The following is an 18025-nucleotide window of genomic DNA, read 5'->3' on the forward strand; positions in this document are numbered from 1 at the left end:
AACGGAAGACGATAGTGATGCATGTGGCCTTGCAGAGTGCGTCATAACTGATTGAACCTCTCCCCTGCATCATTCTGCTTTTACTAGAGTTGCACTGAGATTGTGTGCGAGATGTAAGTAAGTACAGATAGCCAAGATACCAGAAGCCGACAGACAATGTATACGCACGATGAACAACGATAGCACAATAAGGTAAATGACTACGAGTCGAAACGTCCATCCCGAAAGCCTACGGGATATAGCGCGGGGGGCTCGCACGCGGATCATGATCAGGCACCACCAAAGGACCGGCGGAACGCTCGGACAGCAGCACTGAACGAGTTGACAGCCGTGAAACTGCGTCCCAGCGGTCACCATCCAGCATCTCAGGCGACGGCTGCCCATCAAGATCATCCATTGGAGGTGCAGAGGGCAGCGCACCCAAGTCCATTGAATCATAATCCAGGTCCATCGGCGGCGCACTCGCGGCGAGGGTGTCGCCAGGGTCGAATGGGGGAGCCGACGGACCCGCTTCCGGCTCAGCCGACAATACATCTTCCTCGAACGAGACAGGGTATTCGTAGAAAGTGGGCGCAGCGAGACGTCCTCTGGAAGGCGGTGCGGGTAGGATGGATGGATGCGGGGAAGGCTCACGTGAATAGGGGGGCGTCTGGGTGCCTGAAGCTGGTAGGTGGGAGGACGGATCCGGGGATGGCGCATCCCTCCGGCCGGAGATATCTGCATACATCCCCACATTGTCGTCGCAGTCCGTGATCCGAAGTTCGGGCGGGATAGGCTCGAATTCGTCTTCCAGAACAGGGACGAAAGCGAGCAATGTCGAGGGCTCTCCCGCCTCCTCGGAGCGCGAGCCGCTCACGGATGGCGGTGCACTCGCAAGCGACGCCATTCGAGCGAGCGCAGCTTTGTCATCCGTCGCGATATGACCAGCGTTGAAGGGGTCTGCGGGTGGAATATCGTCTCCGTCAGCTGCACGAAGACGAGGCACACAGTCGAGGGGAAGGCCCGATTTGGTGTAGGCTGGACGGGAAGAGGATGCAAGAGCTGCGGATGAGGAAGGCCTGGAAGGCGCTATTGGTGCATTCGAGAGTTCTGGAAGATATGCTGGAGGTCTGTTAGTTGGATAGCGCGTCTCCTGGGGTGCGGAGCTTGAGTGGTCATAGGAGTCTCGACGACCGGAAGACGCAGCGTCCGTGAGGCTGTGCGAGAAACTCGACTGTGAGGCAGATGAACGGAGAGAGATGGTCGAGGAGTGTGCTGGTCGGTCGACGAGGGAGCAGGTGTCAACGTCTTTGGTGGTAGCGGGGGTGTGCTTCCGTCGACGTCGCGCTGCTTGTCGCACATTCGCTTTCCAACGGGCGGATGCTCTTGCCCATGAACGCTGCTGGGACTTCATGCGCTGCAGTCCCTCCTCGATGCTGTCTTCGTCCTCGCCCTTCTTTCGTCCTCGCCTCTCCGGATCCCTCAGCCGTCGTGTCCGCTTCCTCCGCCACACCACGCAGAGCACGATGAACACGCATATACCTATGGCCAGCACCACTGATAGTGTGATGATGACTGGTGTGAGAGGATCGTCGTGGGCATATGATAGCTTGTTCCACCCTGAGGGGAGGGTGTCCCCGTTCGAGATGTCCATCTCTGTCATGGCGGCAGGTACTGAGGTAGTAGTGACGGAAGCCTCTCCGTCAATGACTGTCGTCGATGTAGCAGTCGGTGTCGCGGAGCACGTTGTGCCCTACGGAGCATGAACATGAGCCGACGGGGGAGAGCGGGGCAAGGGCTTACCGCGCAGAACGTAGATCCATACAGTGTCCAGACGTCTGTTTTGCGCCACCTCCCGTCGTCGCAGGACACGTATTTGTCGGCCACGGGCCCGGATCTGGAGGACTGTGCGGTGGATGTCGATGGGGTTGCAGCTCGGCGGCGGCGGCGATTTCTGGGCACGGTGGTGGACGCCTGGGCGGTGGGGGTCGCAGCTAGGCGGGGGCAGAGGAAGTCTGGGGGCGGCGTAGAGAGCGGAGAGCCGTCGACGGCGGTGACGGCTGATGCGAGAGTCGCGACGAGACCAAGGACGGCGGGGGAGGGGGAGGGGCCTGCTCGTCGCCGGGCGCTGTGGTGGGTGGGAGAGACACGCGGCGTGCGTGCGGGGCGGGAGTTGCTGGAGCTGCTCTTGGGAGGCTTGGCCATGCAGAGAGAGGGTGCCAAGGAGGATCGCACGCCGAGGCAGACGGCGGGGGCAGCGGCGGGGGCGGGCTTGGGCTTGGCTGGGCGAGCAGAGGCGATTGGGACCAAGAGATTATAAGACCAGGCCCGCATACGCTGCCAATTGATCCCCGCCACCAGGCTATCAATATTATTCCTTTATTCCGACCGGCCGCTATAAATAGCTACAGCACCCAGCTATGCCCTATACATAGGCCCGCTCTCCCACGCCCCCAGCACCTGCCGCCCGAGCCAGCGCCTCCGCTCCTCCTGCCGCCCCCGCCCCCGCCGCTGCAGCGTCGCCTCCTCGTCCCCCGCCCGCACCCGCCACAGCCCGTCCTCGCCCCCCGCCCCGTACACCAGCTGGTACGTCCCCGCGTGCACGTGCGCCCGCATCCCCCGCTCCTCGTGCACAGCCTCGCCGTCTTCGGCGGCGTCCATCAAGCACCTATAAATACACGTCAACGGACGGAGGTCAGCATGCTCATAGCCGCCAGCCCGCGCAGGAATAGCATAGAGTACCATTACATACCTTCGCAAAAAGAGTGGCTTGTTCTTCGCCCGCCCCGCAGGCACCCACTCTGTCGGATGCTCAGTTACGTACGTCGCGACATACTCCTGCCATCGCCCCGCCGGCGACTTGGCTTCCTCTATGCTCGGATCCGTCGCGCCCAACAGTTGAACAGAGAGCTTCTTCGCATCTGCGTCCTGTAACCCAATGCCCTCAGCCGCCGTACCCCCGCAGAGCAAATTTAGCAGCGACACGTACCCAATCGAACCGGTAGAGGTTATCATCTGATCCAACGTGTTGCTCAGCCTCTCTTCTATAACGGATGGTGTCATGGGCCGTAATCGTGTCGGCGCCTCGCGCCCGCTGCAGCAAGTACCACAATTCCTGGCACTTGTTATCGCCAACGACGGTCTGCACCTATGAGCGAATATTATTCGGTCAACATCGTGCATGTGCGCAAGTGTCGAGCTTGAGCTTACCTGTTTGATGATAGCGGTCATCACCTTATCCAGGGTAGAGAGGTGGTAGGCCTGCAAGGAACCATTCCCTCAGCCTGCATCTGTTGCCTTACCAAGCAGCAACGCACCTTCGCGCCAAAGAACCACCGCATGTGCTCCTCGAAGGTCGCCAGGTCCAGTTCGTTGTCAAAAAACTTCTCACAGGCATCCAGCAGATACAAGTATAGCACATTGGGTTCTTCTCCCGAACGAGCCTCACCCAACGCTTCGGCCGCTTGTGCCAATACAGTTGCAGGCCCATTCGGCTCGTCCAGTCCCATTTGGACCGCGACGGGATTAGCGAGCAGCGAAGAGTGTTTTTCAGCGGCACTCTGCGCGCCAATCTGCTTGCACATGTTCAGACGCGAATAGAGCAGCTGTACCGCACGACAGCACCGTCAGATATGACCAGAGAAATTACCGCAGGGGGCGCAGGCGTACCTGCATTAGCCGCAATAATGTGTAGAATGTCGTGTTGGCGAAGAATGGTCGTCTCGTCACCGTCTCCGCCCCCGCCTGAACCCCGGAGTGCAGTACCGCTTCCTGCAGCCAGATATCTTCGGGAAGAGCGGAGTCCGGTTCGTCGTGGTCAAGCTCCCTATTCAACCGTGAGCTCTTGCCCTTGTTGGTTGTCGACGGACCGTCGCTCGGGGCCGGTGAAGCTGATCTCGTCAAAGCGCCAGACTTGACCGAGAGCGCCAGAGGACTACTCCTGGGTGATCTTTCCTGGGCTGTCTTCAGCAATCTCTTCCTCAAATCGCCCGCGGATACGCCCGTAGACTGAGGACGCCTGCCCTGACGGTCCCGACTGGCCTTGCCCTGGTCATCTGTCCCGTCGCTCGCTGCAAGATCTTCCGCAAGGTCGTCCTCATGGCCAGGTTCGACAGGACCGCAGGCAGCATTGAATTCGTGAGCCGGAAGCATGAAGAGGACAGGGACAAATGCGCGCAGGAAGCGCTCGACGCTTCGCCTCTCCGCCACACTATACTGCGTTGACGAATGATCCAAGTAGCAGAAGACGAGCTTGAGGCAGTCTTGCACAACACCGATGTCGTCGAAATCGTACTCGAGCTGGGCACCGAGCGAGCCTCGAATCCAGGATGGGCCCTCCTCAGACTGGCGGGCCCTTTCCTGCGCAGCCTTGCTCGACTCGATGTCTTGCACGAAATGCTTGGCGGTGATGCTCTTCTTGTCATTCGGCTTGAAGACGATGCCCTGGTGGTCCAGCGCCTTGTAGAAATTCTTCGCATCCACCTCCCGCCATGTTTTGCCCCATTCGCGTTGAGCACGGTGCCATTCCTCATCGCGTTGCTTCAGACGTCTGAGGACGACAGGAACCGCTACGCTCGGGCACTCCTGTAGCGCCTTCATTACCTCCCTGAAGTTGTCCCGTCCGTAGATCTTCCTAAAGATGCGTTCGTACACCTGAGGGGCTGACCCGCCGAGACCCGGCTTGAGCCTGAACTGCACACGCTCCTCAGGCGACATCTCCTCTATCCGCGCATCTAGAGCATCGAGGACGGTGATAGTGCGCGAGAGTGCCTCCAGGTGCACGGAGTACTCGTGTCGTTCCTCCTCGCTACGGTAGATGGTGTCCTCGAAGGAGTTCTTCTTGTGCGCAACGAACCCAGAATCCTCCGAAGCCCACGTCGGATGCGACACCCAGACGTCGTTGAGTACTGACCATTCCAAACGGCCACGGGCAGAGCACGCCAAATGGATCTCCTGAACTGCCGGTGAGTATGTGTGCGCTGCCGAGATAGAGCACTTACACTTTCCGGAAGCCGTCGGTAGCTCGGACCCTGACCATCGTCTGGGGATCGAGCGATGTGGGGATCTGCTTCGTTCACTCGCACGCTGCCCGGAGGCCCATGGTCAGCATGCCCAACCTTGTCGTCCCAGCCCATTAACTCCTTGAACTGGCTCATCAGTTCGCCATCCAAGAAGATCTCCGCCCGCTCGATGAGTGTCTTCGTGTCGATGATGTCCCTTGCGAAAAGGTTCAAGAGCTTGAGGAACTCCTCGTATGTGCCGCCGCTTTCTAAAGCTCTCCTGGTCCGGTCAAAGAACCAGTTTTGGCTCGTGCTTCCGATCGATGTAACTGCGGAATCTGCCGTGGGTGGGAGCGGCGGGTAGAGGTTGAGGAAATTGGGATGTCCTGGTTGAGGCGGTTGCGGCCCCGGCATGACAACATGACCCTGGGGAACATTTGCAGGCGGCGAGGGAGGAGGAGCGGGGAACGGCGCAAACTTCGGCGACTGCGGCTCGGGTTTCTGGTTCGGCTTCGCTCGTTTGACTACCTGTAAGTGTAACCGTGAGCTTTGCTGGCTGCTGCACGGCACCATATATACTCACTCGTCCACCGGCCGCCTTTTGTGCACCAGGAGGATCCTTCTCAGCAACGCGTTTGCGACGCCTGCTCGGAGCCTTTGTGCCCTTATCGGCAGAGGTCGACGGAGGTCCGTCCGCTTGTCCCCAGGGACTGGAAGGATTCGGAGGCTGAGGCAGAATGCCAACCAAGCCCGCTGCCTGCGCAGAGGGCCCGAACGCCTCGGGCAGAAAGTCGCGGAACTCTTGCATCAGATCAGGTGCATCCTTGAAGAGCATCTGCACCTGAGCGTAGACTTGCGACTACGGAGAGCGTTCAATGAAGCGAGCATAATTTCACAGATAAACGGACGCACGTCCTGCAGATGTTTCTGCTCTTTCTGGTAAGCGTGAAGAATTTCTAAGAATTGCTTGTACGTTTCAGAGTCATCTTCATAGCGCACTTTGATTTTATTCAGGAACTGAATAGCATGATTGAATTCCCCCGGCAAAATCGACTCCTGCCCCTGCCTGTTGCTGAGGAACGTTGCCGCCGCGTTGGTCTGCGACGCTGTCGAAGGTGAAGAATACATGGCAGACGGAGAGAAGCCGTAGTCGGGAGGGTGGCTGAGCAACCTAGAGGGTGTAGCCGGTCTTGATCCGTTCCCAATGCCAACTGGAAGCACAGGCGGTGGGGCTAGTGGGAATGGGGGCTGCTGAGACGGAGGTATCATTGCAGCAGGAGCAGGTAGCATAGACTCCCGAGCGATCCTCACAGGGGCGCCATAGGCTGAGATGTTCTGGGTCATGATGCCCATTGGGGTTGTCACCGTGATGGTATCCATATTGCGCGGATCGGTGGACAGCTCGATGCGATAGCCAGGAGGGAGGAAGGTGTTGAAGCCCTGGATCAAGTAGGGATTGTCATGAAATAGCATGGACACGCGCTCAATGACGCCCGGCGTGTCGATCCTAGACGAGGATTATATGGTAACAGCATCAGCAAGTGGCACGATGAGGGACCCTGGAGATAATAGAACAAGGCGGGTAGAATCATGATTCGACGACAAGCTATTGTTGAAACGAGTGGCGGAGCACAAGGAAATCGTGCGCGGGTGGGTGGCACAATGCAAACAACAACGAAGACTCACACTTGGCTCTTGAAATCCTTCATGATGTCCAGAAAGTGGTTATACACGTCCGGCTTATCCTGGAACTGCATCTTGACGGCGTCGAGGTAGCTCAACGCGTCCGTCACGTTCAACGGCCTATTGGAGTCCGGAGAACGCGGTACTTGTGGGCCTCCCAATAGCTGCGAGCCATCCAGGTCCCCTAGGTGAGTGCTGTGCGCGGACATCGGTCGAGACATCCTGGCTGCAGGGCCAGGACTGGGCGCGCGAGAAGACGGTCCTGTCTTTGTGCGTCCTTCGCCCAGAGGAGTCGGTGCCAGACGCGGTGGTGGGTGTTCGTCGAGAGCCGCGAGAGCTGCGAGATGCGGGCTAGAACGAGGAGTGCGTCGAGTGGGGCCTGCCGCGGAGGAAGCTGCAGGCGCAGGCGGTGGTTCCGGAGACGTGATGTCCATGCGAGCGATGTGTGCGTCCCCGCAAGACCAGCGGCTCTGTTGAGGAGAGCGGCCGCGACGCCACAACCACCCAGCGCCCATGGTCCATCTAATCTTATCTCGCGATGCATTTCGATCACCCGCCGGGATCTGCCCCGATCTCACCGTCCATCCGGCGAGCTTGGAGGCCCCTCTTATGTATTGACTGGTCGAACGGAGATCACGGTGAACGAGTGGTACAAGTGCACACGGGTCGATAAGTTTATGCACAGAAGAAAATGCGACCATATGCGACTACGAGCAAAATTCGGAAAGCGAAGAGTATACACGCTAGTAATAACAATAGGCAGCAAACATAACAAAAGGTGTCTTCTGAAATCGAACCGTCCTGTAACCAATCATCCGGACGTGTCTGACGAAACAGATCTTGCACGTCGTCGGAAACGGGCCAGCCATAGTGGTCTGCGTGGAGGTACGGCGGTCTCGTGCGTTGCGAGCTCCGTGAGCGCAGTCGTGCTCATCGAACGCGCAAAGAGCCTCGCTAAGGGCGGCGACTGTTCAGACGACCGCCGCGCTCTACAGAGACCACATCAGTATCAATGATCGAAGGAAACGCGGAAGCATACCGCCCACCTAAGAGGTTGTTGGGCAATGGCACCCCCAGATATGGACCGTTGCCGTATTGGTGGTCCATCACCGCCGACCCTGCGAGGTGTCGCTTTCTCCGCCTCCGCAGCAGACAATGACACAGAGCTGATTGAGTACTTCGTGGCGGCATGCCAAGTAGCCTGTCTCTGTGCTTTCAACTGTGAAGCAGGGTTGGTGGAAACTGATAGACGGACGGTTGTGACGTCTGGCTGCGCGGCTTTGAGGTTTCGCAATGACTTCGCCTTGCGACTCCAGAGGTGATACTGCTCGAATCTGACGCCGGAGGTCGTGCCAGCCTTGCGGCTTTGACCTGTCGCATAGCCTGCCGGAGGCGTAAGGCCTGGGAGGGCGACGTAGTGGGGCGCCTCGTGTGGAATTGCCTTTGACACTTTGGTTGGGCACTTCCGTGCCACCTTATCGTGCGTTGCACCGAGAGTGCTAGTGAACTTAGGCGAGCGCTTCACTTCATGTCACGTCAGACAGGGTCAACGAGGCAGTGAGTTTCATTCGACGAACCTTGTGGCAGATGTGGCATGCTTGCCGACCTCAGGACCGCAGGTTTCGTGGCAGGTTTGTCCGCACCACTCGGGCGCGAGCCCGCCTCTGAGCTCTTCTGGAGCTGTAGCGGCTGAGTGCTTTGACGGCCGACGACCGCTAGACACTTCATAGGACACGTCTCCCCTGTCCCAATACCGGGACTAGCAGTCGACCCTAGTCGCTGGGTAGACTCGAGTACGGCCGCTTTCGACAGACCATGTGGGGCGTGCACGCGTCGCGTGGTAGACATGTCTGGCGAGGCCGAATGTAAGTACACGATGAGCGTGTCCCTGAAGCGCACGCGTGCATTGGCAGCGTCCTCGACGAGGGTTGCATCCGAGGCGGAAGAAGTGGGAGTCGCAGGCTGCTTCTGCAGGTCCGTTGCTGGCTGCATTGGTGACTTGGTACGTCGGTTGCTCTTGCCCGTCTGGTGGCGGGCACGCAAGAGCCTCGGATGCTCTTGCTTCGCTACGAAGGTACGGAGGATCGCAAGTATCAGAGCGGAAAGAGCACTCTGGCCGGAAACTAGTCAGCTTACTGGTCATCCTCGGTCTAAGTCAAGGAAACTCACAAGGAGAAAGCCGGCGAACGCAAAGACAGCACTCGCACAACGAAAGGCAGCCGCTTCGAGCCCTGAATGGGAGTTCTCCATTGGAGACCAGTCTAAAGGACACAACAGGCAGGACGGTGATGAAGATCGAAAGTAAGGAGCGAATGAGTGGCCTGCGGGTCGACCGGTACTCGGAGGGTGTTGTGAATGTTCAAGCAAACATAACCGCGTTGCGGTTGCGTCTCCTGCGCGCGGAATGTAGCACCAAGATGGCTGCGTAAAGTGGCAGCGCACAGTGCGCGGCACCGCAGGCTTTATAGCGGCGGCGCCGATAGGTCCCTTGGCGGTGATCTCGTCGTTCTGATACAGATTGCATCGCACGACCATCTACCGATTCGAAGACGTTGTCTCGTGAAACACCGCCAAATGGCTACTATCGCAACGGCCCATTCTGATAGCAGTCAAGAGGGCCTGTGCCGAAAATCCTGTGGGTGGGATGATGACAGTCGCTGTTAACGATTCTGTGGCAGGAAGTCATGCCAGTGATGCTTGTCAGTGCGCGGGGCTCGAGTGATATATCCTCGGATGTATTCAAGACCAATGTATATAGACGTCACTGCGTAAGTTGGCTTGTGCGCAACTTGTGCGTATCAAGACCTGTTTCAATTCATAGTGCCCTCCGTCTCCTGGCCAATAAGCCAGCGAGGAATGAGCGGGCCGTGGTTACCAAATTGGTCACGGGAAACTCACTTTCTTTCGGACGTCCGAAGTACTTATATGCATGGCTTTCAGTTGTGGGTCCTTCGTGGAGCTTGTCCAGCCTGTTTGGCTGCTTTCACCTGATTGTATCTACCGTGTCGCGTCGACGCTGACGGGATGCGAGGTGCACAGGGAGTCGTTCCCCGCGCACCGGGCGCGACGCTGTGCGACTGTGGAACGCAGTGCAGGCTGCGCCGGGTGCGAAAGGAAGGCGGGTATGAGACTCTCGATGAGAGCAGCTGAGACTGTTGTGAGACTCCCAGTGGGTGCGGAAGCCGGAGACGCCCTGGGCGACAAGGCAGAGTGTGAGAAACGCGTGAACGTGTTCGGGTCGCGGCTCGCGAGTCGCAGCACACCGCCAGTCTCGTTCGGCAGACCGTCATTCTCCTCGATTGGCTTCCCGCCCAGCTGCGCTCGTACCACCCCCGCAGGCCGTCCTTCGCCCCAGCAGCCGCCCCCTACCCATCTCGCCCGCCTTACGCCCCCGTCACCATGCCGCCTCGCGGGAGTGAGGGTCTTGACTTCACCCCGATCCTCACGCACTATCTCTTCCTCTTCACAGCTATCCTTTCGGTGGTGGGTGTCTTACTCGGATTGATTATAAACGAGACTGATGGCCTGCTCCGCTGCCCAGGTAGGATGGTTTTTGGCGTTCATCGCGCAAGCCATAGCAACCGCTAACTGTGAGTCCCTCGTGTGTCTGCGCCATGAACGCGGCAACGACTGACGCGCCATACCGCAAAAGTCGGCCATGGTGCCGTCGGCGTACTATGGTTCTCCATTTTCCTCCAGCTCTTCCTCATCCTCGGCGTCATGCACACTCTGGCCAGCGACTCCATCGCTATGCACCGGTTCCAAATATCCATATTCGGCGCAGTAGCAATCGTGTTTGCCGTAATCGGCGTAAACGAGGGCATTTTCTCAGGACATGCGTCGCTCGACGCCATGGCCGCTGGCTGGCTCATTCTTGCCGTGGTCGACATACTCTGGGTGCTATACTTCACGTCGGAAGAGGACTCGCTCGTGCTGCACATTTTCAACTCGCTCGGGACAGGCGGCCTCACCCCTCCTTCACGACGTCGCAGAGCCGCGCGCACAACCTCCATGCACACCATGGGCGCAGGTAACGGTTACCAGGCAGGCTTTGGCTCCACGCCCGGCGGAATGGCAACTGGTTACGACACCAAGATGGCAAGCAGCCTCGGAGGACCTATCGGGAGTGGAAATAGCTTCAATGCCGGAAGCGTGGAGGGGCCTCCGCGCAGCATTGCCGGCACAGGCAGCATAAACAACGTGCCTGCTGGAGGAGGAGGACCCGGGTCCGTAGGCGGAGGCGATATTGGCTTGTCTGCGAGCTCGCCTCTGATGGGCGGCAACGCTGGAGTAGGATCTGGTGGTGGACCTCCCTTGCCAGGCACTCCAGCGGGAGGTGAGGCGAGTATGGATGATGGCCCTCTGTACAAGGCGAAGGCTCTGTATTCATGTAAGTACTCCGGCGCCGCGAAAGCACGACGTATTGACGTGATCACAGACAACGCATCGCCTGACGATCCGAATGAGATATCTTTCAACAAGGGCGAAATCATGGAGATCATCGACAAACAAGGCAAATGGTGGCAAGCGAAAAAGGTGGATGGCTCTGTAGGAAGTAAGTCATGCAACACTCCTCACAGCTCGTTCTCTCTGACCAGTTGCGCTCCAGTTGCGCCATCAAATTATCTACAGATAGTATAATCATGGACGCTTATTTATATCCCAATCTTGCTGCTACGAACAGCCATGACATGATGCTATCCGTACGCTACGTCTATCTCGTTCGTCCTGGCAGGCCCCGAGGTTCCTTGTCCATGTTCTTGCGATGGACGTCTTTCTCTTGCTTGCCTCGTAGCCTTTCCCCTGCTCTGTATCTCGCTGTTGTCAAGGTCGCTTGATTTGTAGAGTAGTTCCTTTTGATGGCATGGAATCTTGGGGTTGACCCAGTCTCAGTCGTACAAACGCATGGCGCTTGGTCCGTCAGCTTGGTCCGTCGGTGCATCCGAATAAATTATAACTGCTGAATTGCCCAAAACTGTTGATACACTTGTTCCTGGATGCCGGTTGCGCGTACTAAAAACACAATGCGAGAAGAATATGTGTTATGTGTATGTGGTCCTTGCGTATATGTCAGCTATATCACCGTCTCCTCCCGCCGCCACCGCCCAGAACCACCATCTTCGCGCTTCTCTTCTTCCCCCCACTGCTTCTCGAACCTCGCTGCTCCAACTCATGGAAGGCGACATCGAGATCCCACTCATCCTCGTCCGCAGGCCGTTCACGGCGCGCAGGGGGAGCCCGCTGGCCCGTCGACCGGCTCTGCGCGGCGGAAGCGAAGCTCCTCGCTCCCCATGCCCCGGTAGCCTCCTGTGTCTGCGCCGGCGGCTGTTCCGCAACAGCCTCCGCCAGTTCGTCGACTTCCACGCCGAGAGGAGTGGGCGGCCGCATGGACGACGGAGGAGCGACCACATGCGCCGCGGTCTCCCAGGTATGTGCGAGCCTCTCCTTCTCGCGCTCTTCCGCGCGCGCTCGGGCCTTGTCGTCCTTCTTGTCCTTCTCCTTGCGCCGTGCACGGCGCATACGAAGTGGACCTTCGAAGTTCTTGAGTCCGTCCGCGCCGACGACGTCTTCAAGGTTCGCTTCGACGAAGACTACGTCCGCGCCCTCGGGGAAATGGGCCAGGTACTTGCACCGCTTGCGCAAGTCGTCGTTGACCGTGCTTTCCGCATAAGATTCTACGCGGATCGATATGGTATCTGGGAAAGCCGCATAACTGTTGAAATGCGAGAAGAGAATGCGGATGTCCAGCGGATGTAGGAAGATAGGCATGCCTGTCGCTGCCTGATAATAATAGTAGGTCGATGTCGAAGGCGGCGGAGGGTTGAGGTTCCGGCGCTGCCGAGGGCCACGAGTAGGAGTCGAAGGCCGGGCCGATGGTGATGTAGATGCCGCTGAGATCGGCGTCTTGAGCGCGTTGTGTGGAATGAAGCCGCCATTCTGACTGGCCAGCAATTCCTGGGGTATCTCCTCGGGCTGAGGACGAGGAGCACGAGCTTGATCATCTTTCCTACGTCTGTCGTGGAGATTCGCACGAGCATGGATCTGTTGGTGAGCATGAAGGGCGCCGTCCACAGCCTCTTGTAACTGCGATGTCTCCAACGCAGAGGCTTTCGCTACCTGCAGGCGAAGCTTGGCGTCGGCGGCGTCCACAAAGGCTACACCGAGTTCGTCACCCATGCTAGATAGCATGCGCCGCTCAGTCACTAGATCGTCGAGATCCTTCGTCAAATCTTGGATGAGGTACGCAGGGGTTGCGAGCATGAATTTCGCGAAGGGGAAGACGTCGGGTAGAAAGTGGAAGGGCGCCTGGTGCGGGGGTAGCAGATCGGAAGGCCAAGTCTCAGAGCGAGGAAGTGCGAGCGTAGTGATCTGAGGCCTCTGCATCAAGCGCATGCGGACTGTAGAGCCGGGCCGAGGTGTCACGACCAAGCCATCGTCAGCGCTGGAGGAAGAGGATGATGCCTGCGCAGAGGGGTCTTCTACGTCATCGATCGGGAGCACTTCGTCAAACCACTTGACAGCCTTGAGCTGTCTCTCGTGGACAGAGTCGAAACAGATGGGGCACCGCACCCACTTGGTATTATCGGCGGTATTAAGGTAGTGCAGGATACACGGGAAACAGAATACCTATGAGACGTGTGTGAGAGGAGATCGTGGGTGATAGCAACAAAAGGCGTACGTGACCGCATTTGGTCATGCGCGGGGCAGTAGGAGGCGAGAGGCAGATGGGACATGTGGTGAGGCCTTCGCCTTCGGCGGCTTGTTCTCCTGAGCCAGCAGCAGAAGCAATAGCAGAGGTACGTGGGACGATAACCTGCAGGATATCTTGCCACTGGAAGAAACTGAGTCCAATGGGTTAGCGCTTTCGTCGATAAGAGTGAGGATGGGACTTACATGTCAGGATCCGCAAAATGGACAGTGTAGTCGCCATGAGGGTTCATAACGAAGCGATACTGAGCATTCACGAATCCTGTAAGGAGGTCGCCATGAAGTGTGAACGATAAGGCTGGCTCGCGGGAAACATCTACTCACTCTCCTTGTTCCATACTGCCGGATGCGCATTCGACCTCCTGTTCCGTCGAGGGAGGCTCTGGTTCTGATGGGACTGCCTCGGCGGAAGGGTAAAGTTGAGCAGATGGTTCAGCGACTGGCTGGAGGCCATCTTGGACGAGCGCTTTGCCTTGGAAGCCGGAGTACCGCTGAGGGGCTGGATAGACATGACGCGTACAGGATGAGACGGTGAAGTCCTCGCTGTGTGCGTGTCGTGAACGATGTCGAAGACGATGGGGGCGGGTTGGGGGATAGGACGCTGTGGTGAACTCCCCGGAAGAGGGAAGTGACCACCACTGGGGAGCGAGAGAGGGTTACCGTCTTCGATGACTCAAGACCCGGCGCACGTGCTCGCTCCCGACTCCCGACGCCGCCGTGATCGCACCGGGTCGACTTGCACTTCAGCCACCGCGTCTACACTGAGTACAGCTGAGACTCGTCAGACTTGCTAGCCATGGCAAAGGGAAAGAATGTCAACCCCGCCGATGCGTTTCGTGAGTTGCATGCCATGTCTTGATCCATGCATCTGCCTGACCTCCGCTATCCAGGCAAGGCCCAGCGAAAGAAGGAGCTGAAGAAGGCGAGTGACTGAGCAGGGTCGCTTCAGTCGCTGTGTCTGACCGTGTCACTGCAGTAGAATAAGGCTGATCGGTCTAAGGCCCGCGACTTCGCCCTGGTGAAGAAGGACACAATAGGTACGCGTTTGCGTCGCTGGTAGGGGTGCATGTTTAATTAGATCCGTCTGTGACAGATCTGGAAGATGAAATAGTGAAACTCGAAGCCGCTTCTGAGCCCTCTGCAGCAGACAGATCACGTCTTACAGAACTCAAGGCCGAGCTGGAGAAGATCAACAAAAAGAAAGAGGACTACGTCACAGAGCATCCTGAGCATCGGAAGCTCGTGTTCAAGTCTCGCAAGCCACAGAACAGCGGGGAAGAGAAAGCAGAGGCTGCGCCCACTCCCAAGTCAAGAAATCTGTTCAATAGGCATGGATTACCCCGACATCCGGAGCGGAGTATCTACTATGACCCTGTAATGAATCCGTATGGCGTCCCACCTCCTGGAATGCCGTATGTTGAGAGACGTGAGTGTTTTGCACATTCAGAGTCGGCACGTCATAATTCCACCTACAGCGTTGCGTCCCGACGAAGTTGCAAGCGACGAAGAAGCCGACGCAGGTGAGGCTCTCCGCGCGCGTGCCAGAGATTCACGTATTGACTGCGTTCCTAGACGACGATGACGACATAGTCATGCCAGAAGGATCTCCTCCCGGTGCCGATGACCATGAGGATAGCGACGACGACATCCCCATGCCAGAGGGCCCCCCACCTCCCAAAGGCGGAGTTAGTCAAGGTCAGTTAAGCGTATCATCGTCGACTGCGCTTCACTGATCCATTGCAGGTTCTCCTCCACCTCCATTATCGCCTACACCCGTGCCACCAGCATTTGGCACAACCCCTCCGCCTCCTCCAAATTTCCTTACTCTTCCGCCAATGCCCATCCCTCCCCCTCCGACTGGCTTTCCTCCTGGTTTCCCCGCCCCTCCGCCATTCCCACCAGCGTTCTCCCATGTTCCGCCTCCGCCCCCTGGGATACTTTACACGTCCCCACCGCTTCACTTGACTGCTCAGCCGCCAATGCAGCCCAACCTTCTCCCGGTGTTCCCTCCAATGCCCCCTGGCGCACCGCCGCCTCCACCAGGATTCTCTCAGATGCCTCCACCTCCCCCTGGCTTCTTCCCGAGGCGAGCCCAATCATCTTCTTCCATGCAAGACCCATTGTCGTCTATTCCGCATCAGACCTTCCAAGCACATCGTGTAGCCAGGAATGGTCAGCCCAATCAAACTTCCCCGCCGCTCCCAGGCCAGTCCCGCCCTTTGTCTGGGGGTGTCTCACTGTCCACCGCTGGTCTGCCACCAGCGCCCGCAGCAGCTGCGACGATTGAGGCCGCTCCTCAGCTGCGTGATTTCAAGAAGGAAGCGACGGCCTTCGTGCCAGCCGCTCTGAAGCGGAAGAAGGCTGCGACGGGTCCGTCGTCGAAGATCAATGCTGCCCCGTCCTTGGGACAAAAAGCCGATTCGGAGGAGCCAGAAGCTCCGGCCGCTGCCAGGCCTGACTTGATGAGTACTTTGAAGCAGAACCTGGGGTCGGCTGTAAGCGTCTCAGCAGCAAAGAGCGCGGACGCTGCTGTCAAGAGTTCGGCGGCTAAGCCCAAGGATGACTATGCGAAGTTCTTGGAGGAGATGGGTGATATGCTAGGACCGAAGACATAGTGTTAGTATAGTGTACATAGCTGTACAACAATTGGTGTAATTTAGGAATCACGTTCAAACGTTCTTCCCCAGATCATGTCGTCTACCTTGCCGGTGTGAATGCATGAATCGATTGCCTACTACAATATGTCTAGCGTACCTTTAGCTATACTTCGACGGACCACAGTAGTTGACCGCGTACACGTTCGAGACGGCTGCACGGGTGTCACCGTGGTGTGTGGCGGGATGCACGCGTCGCGACGCGGTAGTCACAGTGGATGTGTCATGAGCGGGGAGCCGTGACTCCACCACGACGGGATTCGCGATAGGACCGAGTTCCGACTAAGACCGCTGCTGCCCTCTGGCCGTCTGGCGAGTCCTTGCTGTTCTTCACCGGCCATGACTTCACGACACCTCTAGTATTAGGCTCCCCACCAACACAGTCGCAGGCCGTCTTAATACCCAGCACTCATGGCCTCGAGCGATCCAGCCTCAGCTACCGATACCATCCTGCTTCATCCACGACCTCTCTCGCGGACTGCAGGCAGCTTCGCTCTTCTCCCTCTCCTCCCCTTTAGGCGCGAGATGATACCGCTACCGGCGGAAGTGTGGACGAAGATTCTAGGTTATGTCTTCGAGTACTACAACAACCTGAGCGACTCCGAGAGGCGCCGTCCGGATCCTCTGCGCAATGAACTGAGGCAGGGGTTACTGGTGTTATCAAAGGATCTCATTGTGAGTGGTGCTTCAGGTCGTGCCCCATAGCTCATGTTCGACAACGTACTGCTAGTGTGCAGGAATGCTGATGATTGTCGGTTGCAGGACATAGTGCTACCACTGTTCTACGCGCACACCATCCTCGACTCTGTATCGGCATTGGAGAAGTTCACCCGCTACGTACATCTATGCGACCAGAAATGGGATTCCATTCGCCGCATCCCTTACTCTACCCCTGGACGATGGGTACAGCACCTTGACTTGAGGGGGGTAGATGTCTGCCTGCCTTCCGAATTGTTGCACGCGGACACCCTCCTCATGACGCTATTCCCACTCCTACCATTTCTTGGACGCTGCGACCTGAATCCATCACTCGCGCTGAGCCGGCGGCCTACACTGGCACTCGGAGGTCGTTGTGAAATCGCACACCTACGTGTCCTGAAGGGTCTCCGGTCGAAATGTTCCGTTCACAGCACCGACGACCACCTCGCCGAACTCGTACGCGTATGCGTCAATCTCGAAGAGCTGGCGATCGTCGGCACAGGGATAGACGTGACCGACTTCGACACCCCAGGAGAGTGGGACACCCTTGGGTCGTCGAAGCCACTGGAGCTGCCTCATCTGCGCAAGCTCGTGATGCTATCGATGCCATACTCGCCAGTGATGCGTACCCTCCTACACGCCCATCTTCCCGCCCTGCGCCACTTGACGATCACTCCGTACGACGTGGGCTACGTACCGGCATCCCTTGTCACGCAGTTCATCCATGAGCACGGGCAACTGCTTGCCTCGCTCCACTTCTTTACCATGAAGACGTGGCCCGCGATTCTTATGCCGTCTCCGGATGATATTCTGCAGACCTGCCCCAACCTCTCCCATCTCTCCCTTGAGACGCCCATGCCGATGCTCTGCCTCCGCAAGACGGATCCCGATCACCCTCTTCACGTACTCTCAATCCCTCGCCCTGGCCCAGAGTTCCTGGCGGTGCTCGAGGCGTTGTTGCCGAAGATGCCGGCGCTCAAGATCGTGCGGGCACGCGACGTGCGGTGGCTTCGGCCAGGCATGTCGCTTCGCGCACAGCAAGCGGGGACTCAGGGAGAGATGGTCGAGTGGCGACGCAGGCTTGTTCGCAGAGGCATCCAGGTTGTCGATTCTGAATGGAACACTGGTCCGGAGTAGGGAGTATGAACGCCATTGCCACGGTACGGCCATTCGTGCCTTTCTCAGTATCTTTGTTGTACTTTGTCTGTGTACTCATAGTGTATCATGACACAGGAACGTGTATAGTAAGACCTGTCGATGTGCTCGATATGAATGCCACTCCAGCTCATTTTGACCGTACAG

General features: G+C 57.9%; 7 protein-coding genes across 7 annotated transcripts; 3 read left to right on the top strand and 4 right to left on the bottom strand.

Annotated features, from left to right (window-relative positions):
* Positions 1–229: 229 nt before the first annotated feature.
* Positions 230–2184, bottom strand: C8Q71DRAFT_858716 (uncharacterized protein; the record flags this gene model as incomplete). The annotated part of the gene is made up of 2 exons (XM_047927548.1): positions 230–1732; positions 1783–2184. The coding sequence occupies 2 exons, from the start codon at positions 2182–2184 to the stop codon at positions 230–232; spliced, it is 1905 nt and encodes a 634-aa protein (XP_047778256.1).
* A 213-nt stretch (positions 2185–2397) lies between these two features.
* C8Q71DRAFT_797373 (uncharacterized protein) lies at positions 2398–6452 on the bottom strand (the record flags this gene model as incomplete). The annotated part of the gene is made up of 9 exons (XM_047925745.1): positions 2398–2647; positions 2732–2907; positions 2969–3127; positions 3190–3240; positions 3297–3584; positions 3649–4932; positions 4980–5507; positions 5563–5838; positions 5892–6452. The coding sequence occupies 9 exons, from the start codon at positions 6450–6452 to the stop codon at positions 2398–2400; spliced, it is 3573 nt and encodes a 1190-aa protein (XP_047778257.1).
* A 952-nt stretch (positions 6453–7404) lies between these two features.
* On the bottom strand, positions 7405–9362 carry C8Q71DRAFT_101221 (uncharacterized protein). The gene is made up of 4 exons (XM_047916257.1): positions 8832–9362; positions 8240–8774; positions 7709–8186; positions 7405–7651 (listed from the first exon to the last, which is right to left on the bottom strand). The coding sequence occupies exons 1-4, from the start codon at positions 9195–9197 to the stop codon at positions 7474–7476; spliced, it is 1557 nt and encodes a 518-aa protein (XP_047778258.1). The 5' UTR covers positions 9198–9362; the 3' UTR covers positions 7405–7473.
* Positions 9363–9878: 516 nt separating this feature from the next.
* On the top strand, positions 9879–11603 carry C8Q71DRAFT_763850 (uncharacterized protein). Its single transcript, XM_047924032.1, has 5 exons — positions 9879–10145; positions 10204–10252; positions 10315–11052; positions 11101–11217; positions 11272–11603. The coding sequence occupies exons 1-5, from the start codon at positions 10062–10064 to the stop codon at positions 11301–11303; spliced, it is 1020 nt and encodes a 339-aa protein (XP_047778259.1). The 5' UTR covers positions 9879–10061; the 3' UTR covers positions 11304–11603.
* Positions 11604–14006, bottom strand: C8Q71DRAFT_763853 (uncharacterized protein). Its single transcript, XM_047924033.1, has 4 exons — positions 13695–14006; positions 13557–13632; positions 13342–13504; positions 11604–13289 (listed from the first exon to the last, which is right to left on the bottom strand). The coding sequence occupies exons 1-4, from the start codon at positions 13879–13881 to the stop codon at positions 11742–11744; spliced, it is 1974 nt and encodes a 657-aa protein (XP_047778260.1). The 5' UTR covers positions 13882–14006; the 3' UTR covers positions 11604–11741.
* Positions 14007–14100: 94 nt separating this feature from the next.
* Positions 14101–16284, top strand: C8Q71DRAFT_763855 (mRNA biogenesis factor-domain-containing protein). Its single transcript, XM_047924034.1, has 7 exons — positions 14101–14206; positions 14261–14292; positions 14350–14407; positions 14464–14796; positions 14846–14890; positions 14943–15065; positions 15114–16284. The coding sequence occupies exons 1-7, from the start codon at positions 14167–14169 to the stop codon at positions 15983–15985; spliced, it is 1503 nt and encodes a 500-aa protein (XP_047778261.1). The 5' UTR covers positions 14101–14166; the 3' UTR covers positions 15986–16284.
* On the top strand, positions 16285–18022 carry C8Q71DRAFT_763858 (uncharacterized protein). The gene is made up of 2 exons (XM_047924035.1): positions 16285–16699; positions 16787–18022. The coding sequence occupies exons 1-2, from the start codon at positions 16436–16438 to the stop codon at positions 17858–17860; spliced, it is 1338 nt and encodes a 445-aa protein (XP_047778262.1). The 5' UTR covers positions 16285–16435; the 3' UTR covers positions 17861–18022.
* The last annotated feature ends 3 nt before the right edge of the window (positions 18023–18025 follow it).

This window comes from Rhodofomes roseus (genome assembly GCF_022264815.1).
Source record: "Rhodofomes roseus strain CIRM-BRFM 1785 chromosome Unknown C8Q71scaffold_12, whole genome shotgun sequence".
NCBI classification, from domain to species: domain Eukaryota; kingdom Fungi; phylum Basidiomycota; class Agaricomycetes; order Polyporales; family Fomitopsidaceae; genus Rhodofomes; species Rhodofomes roseus.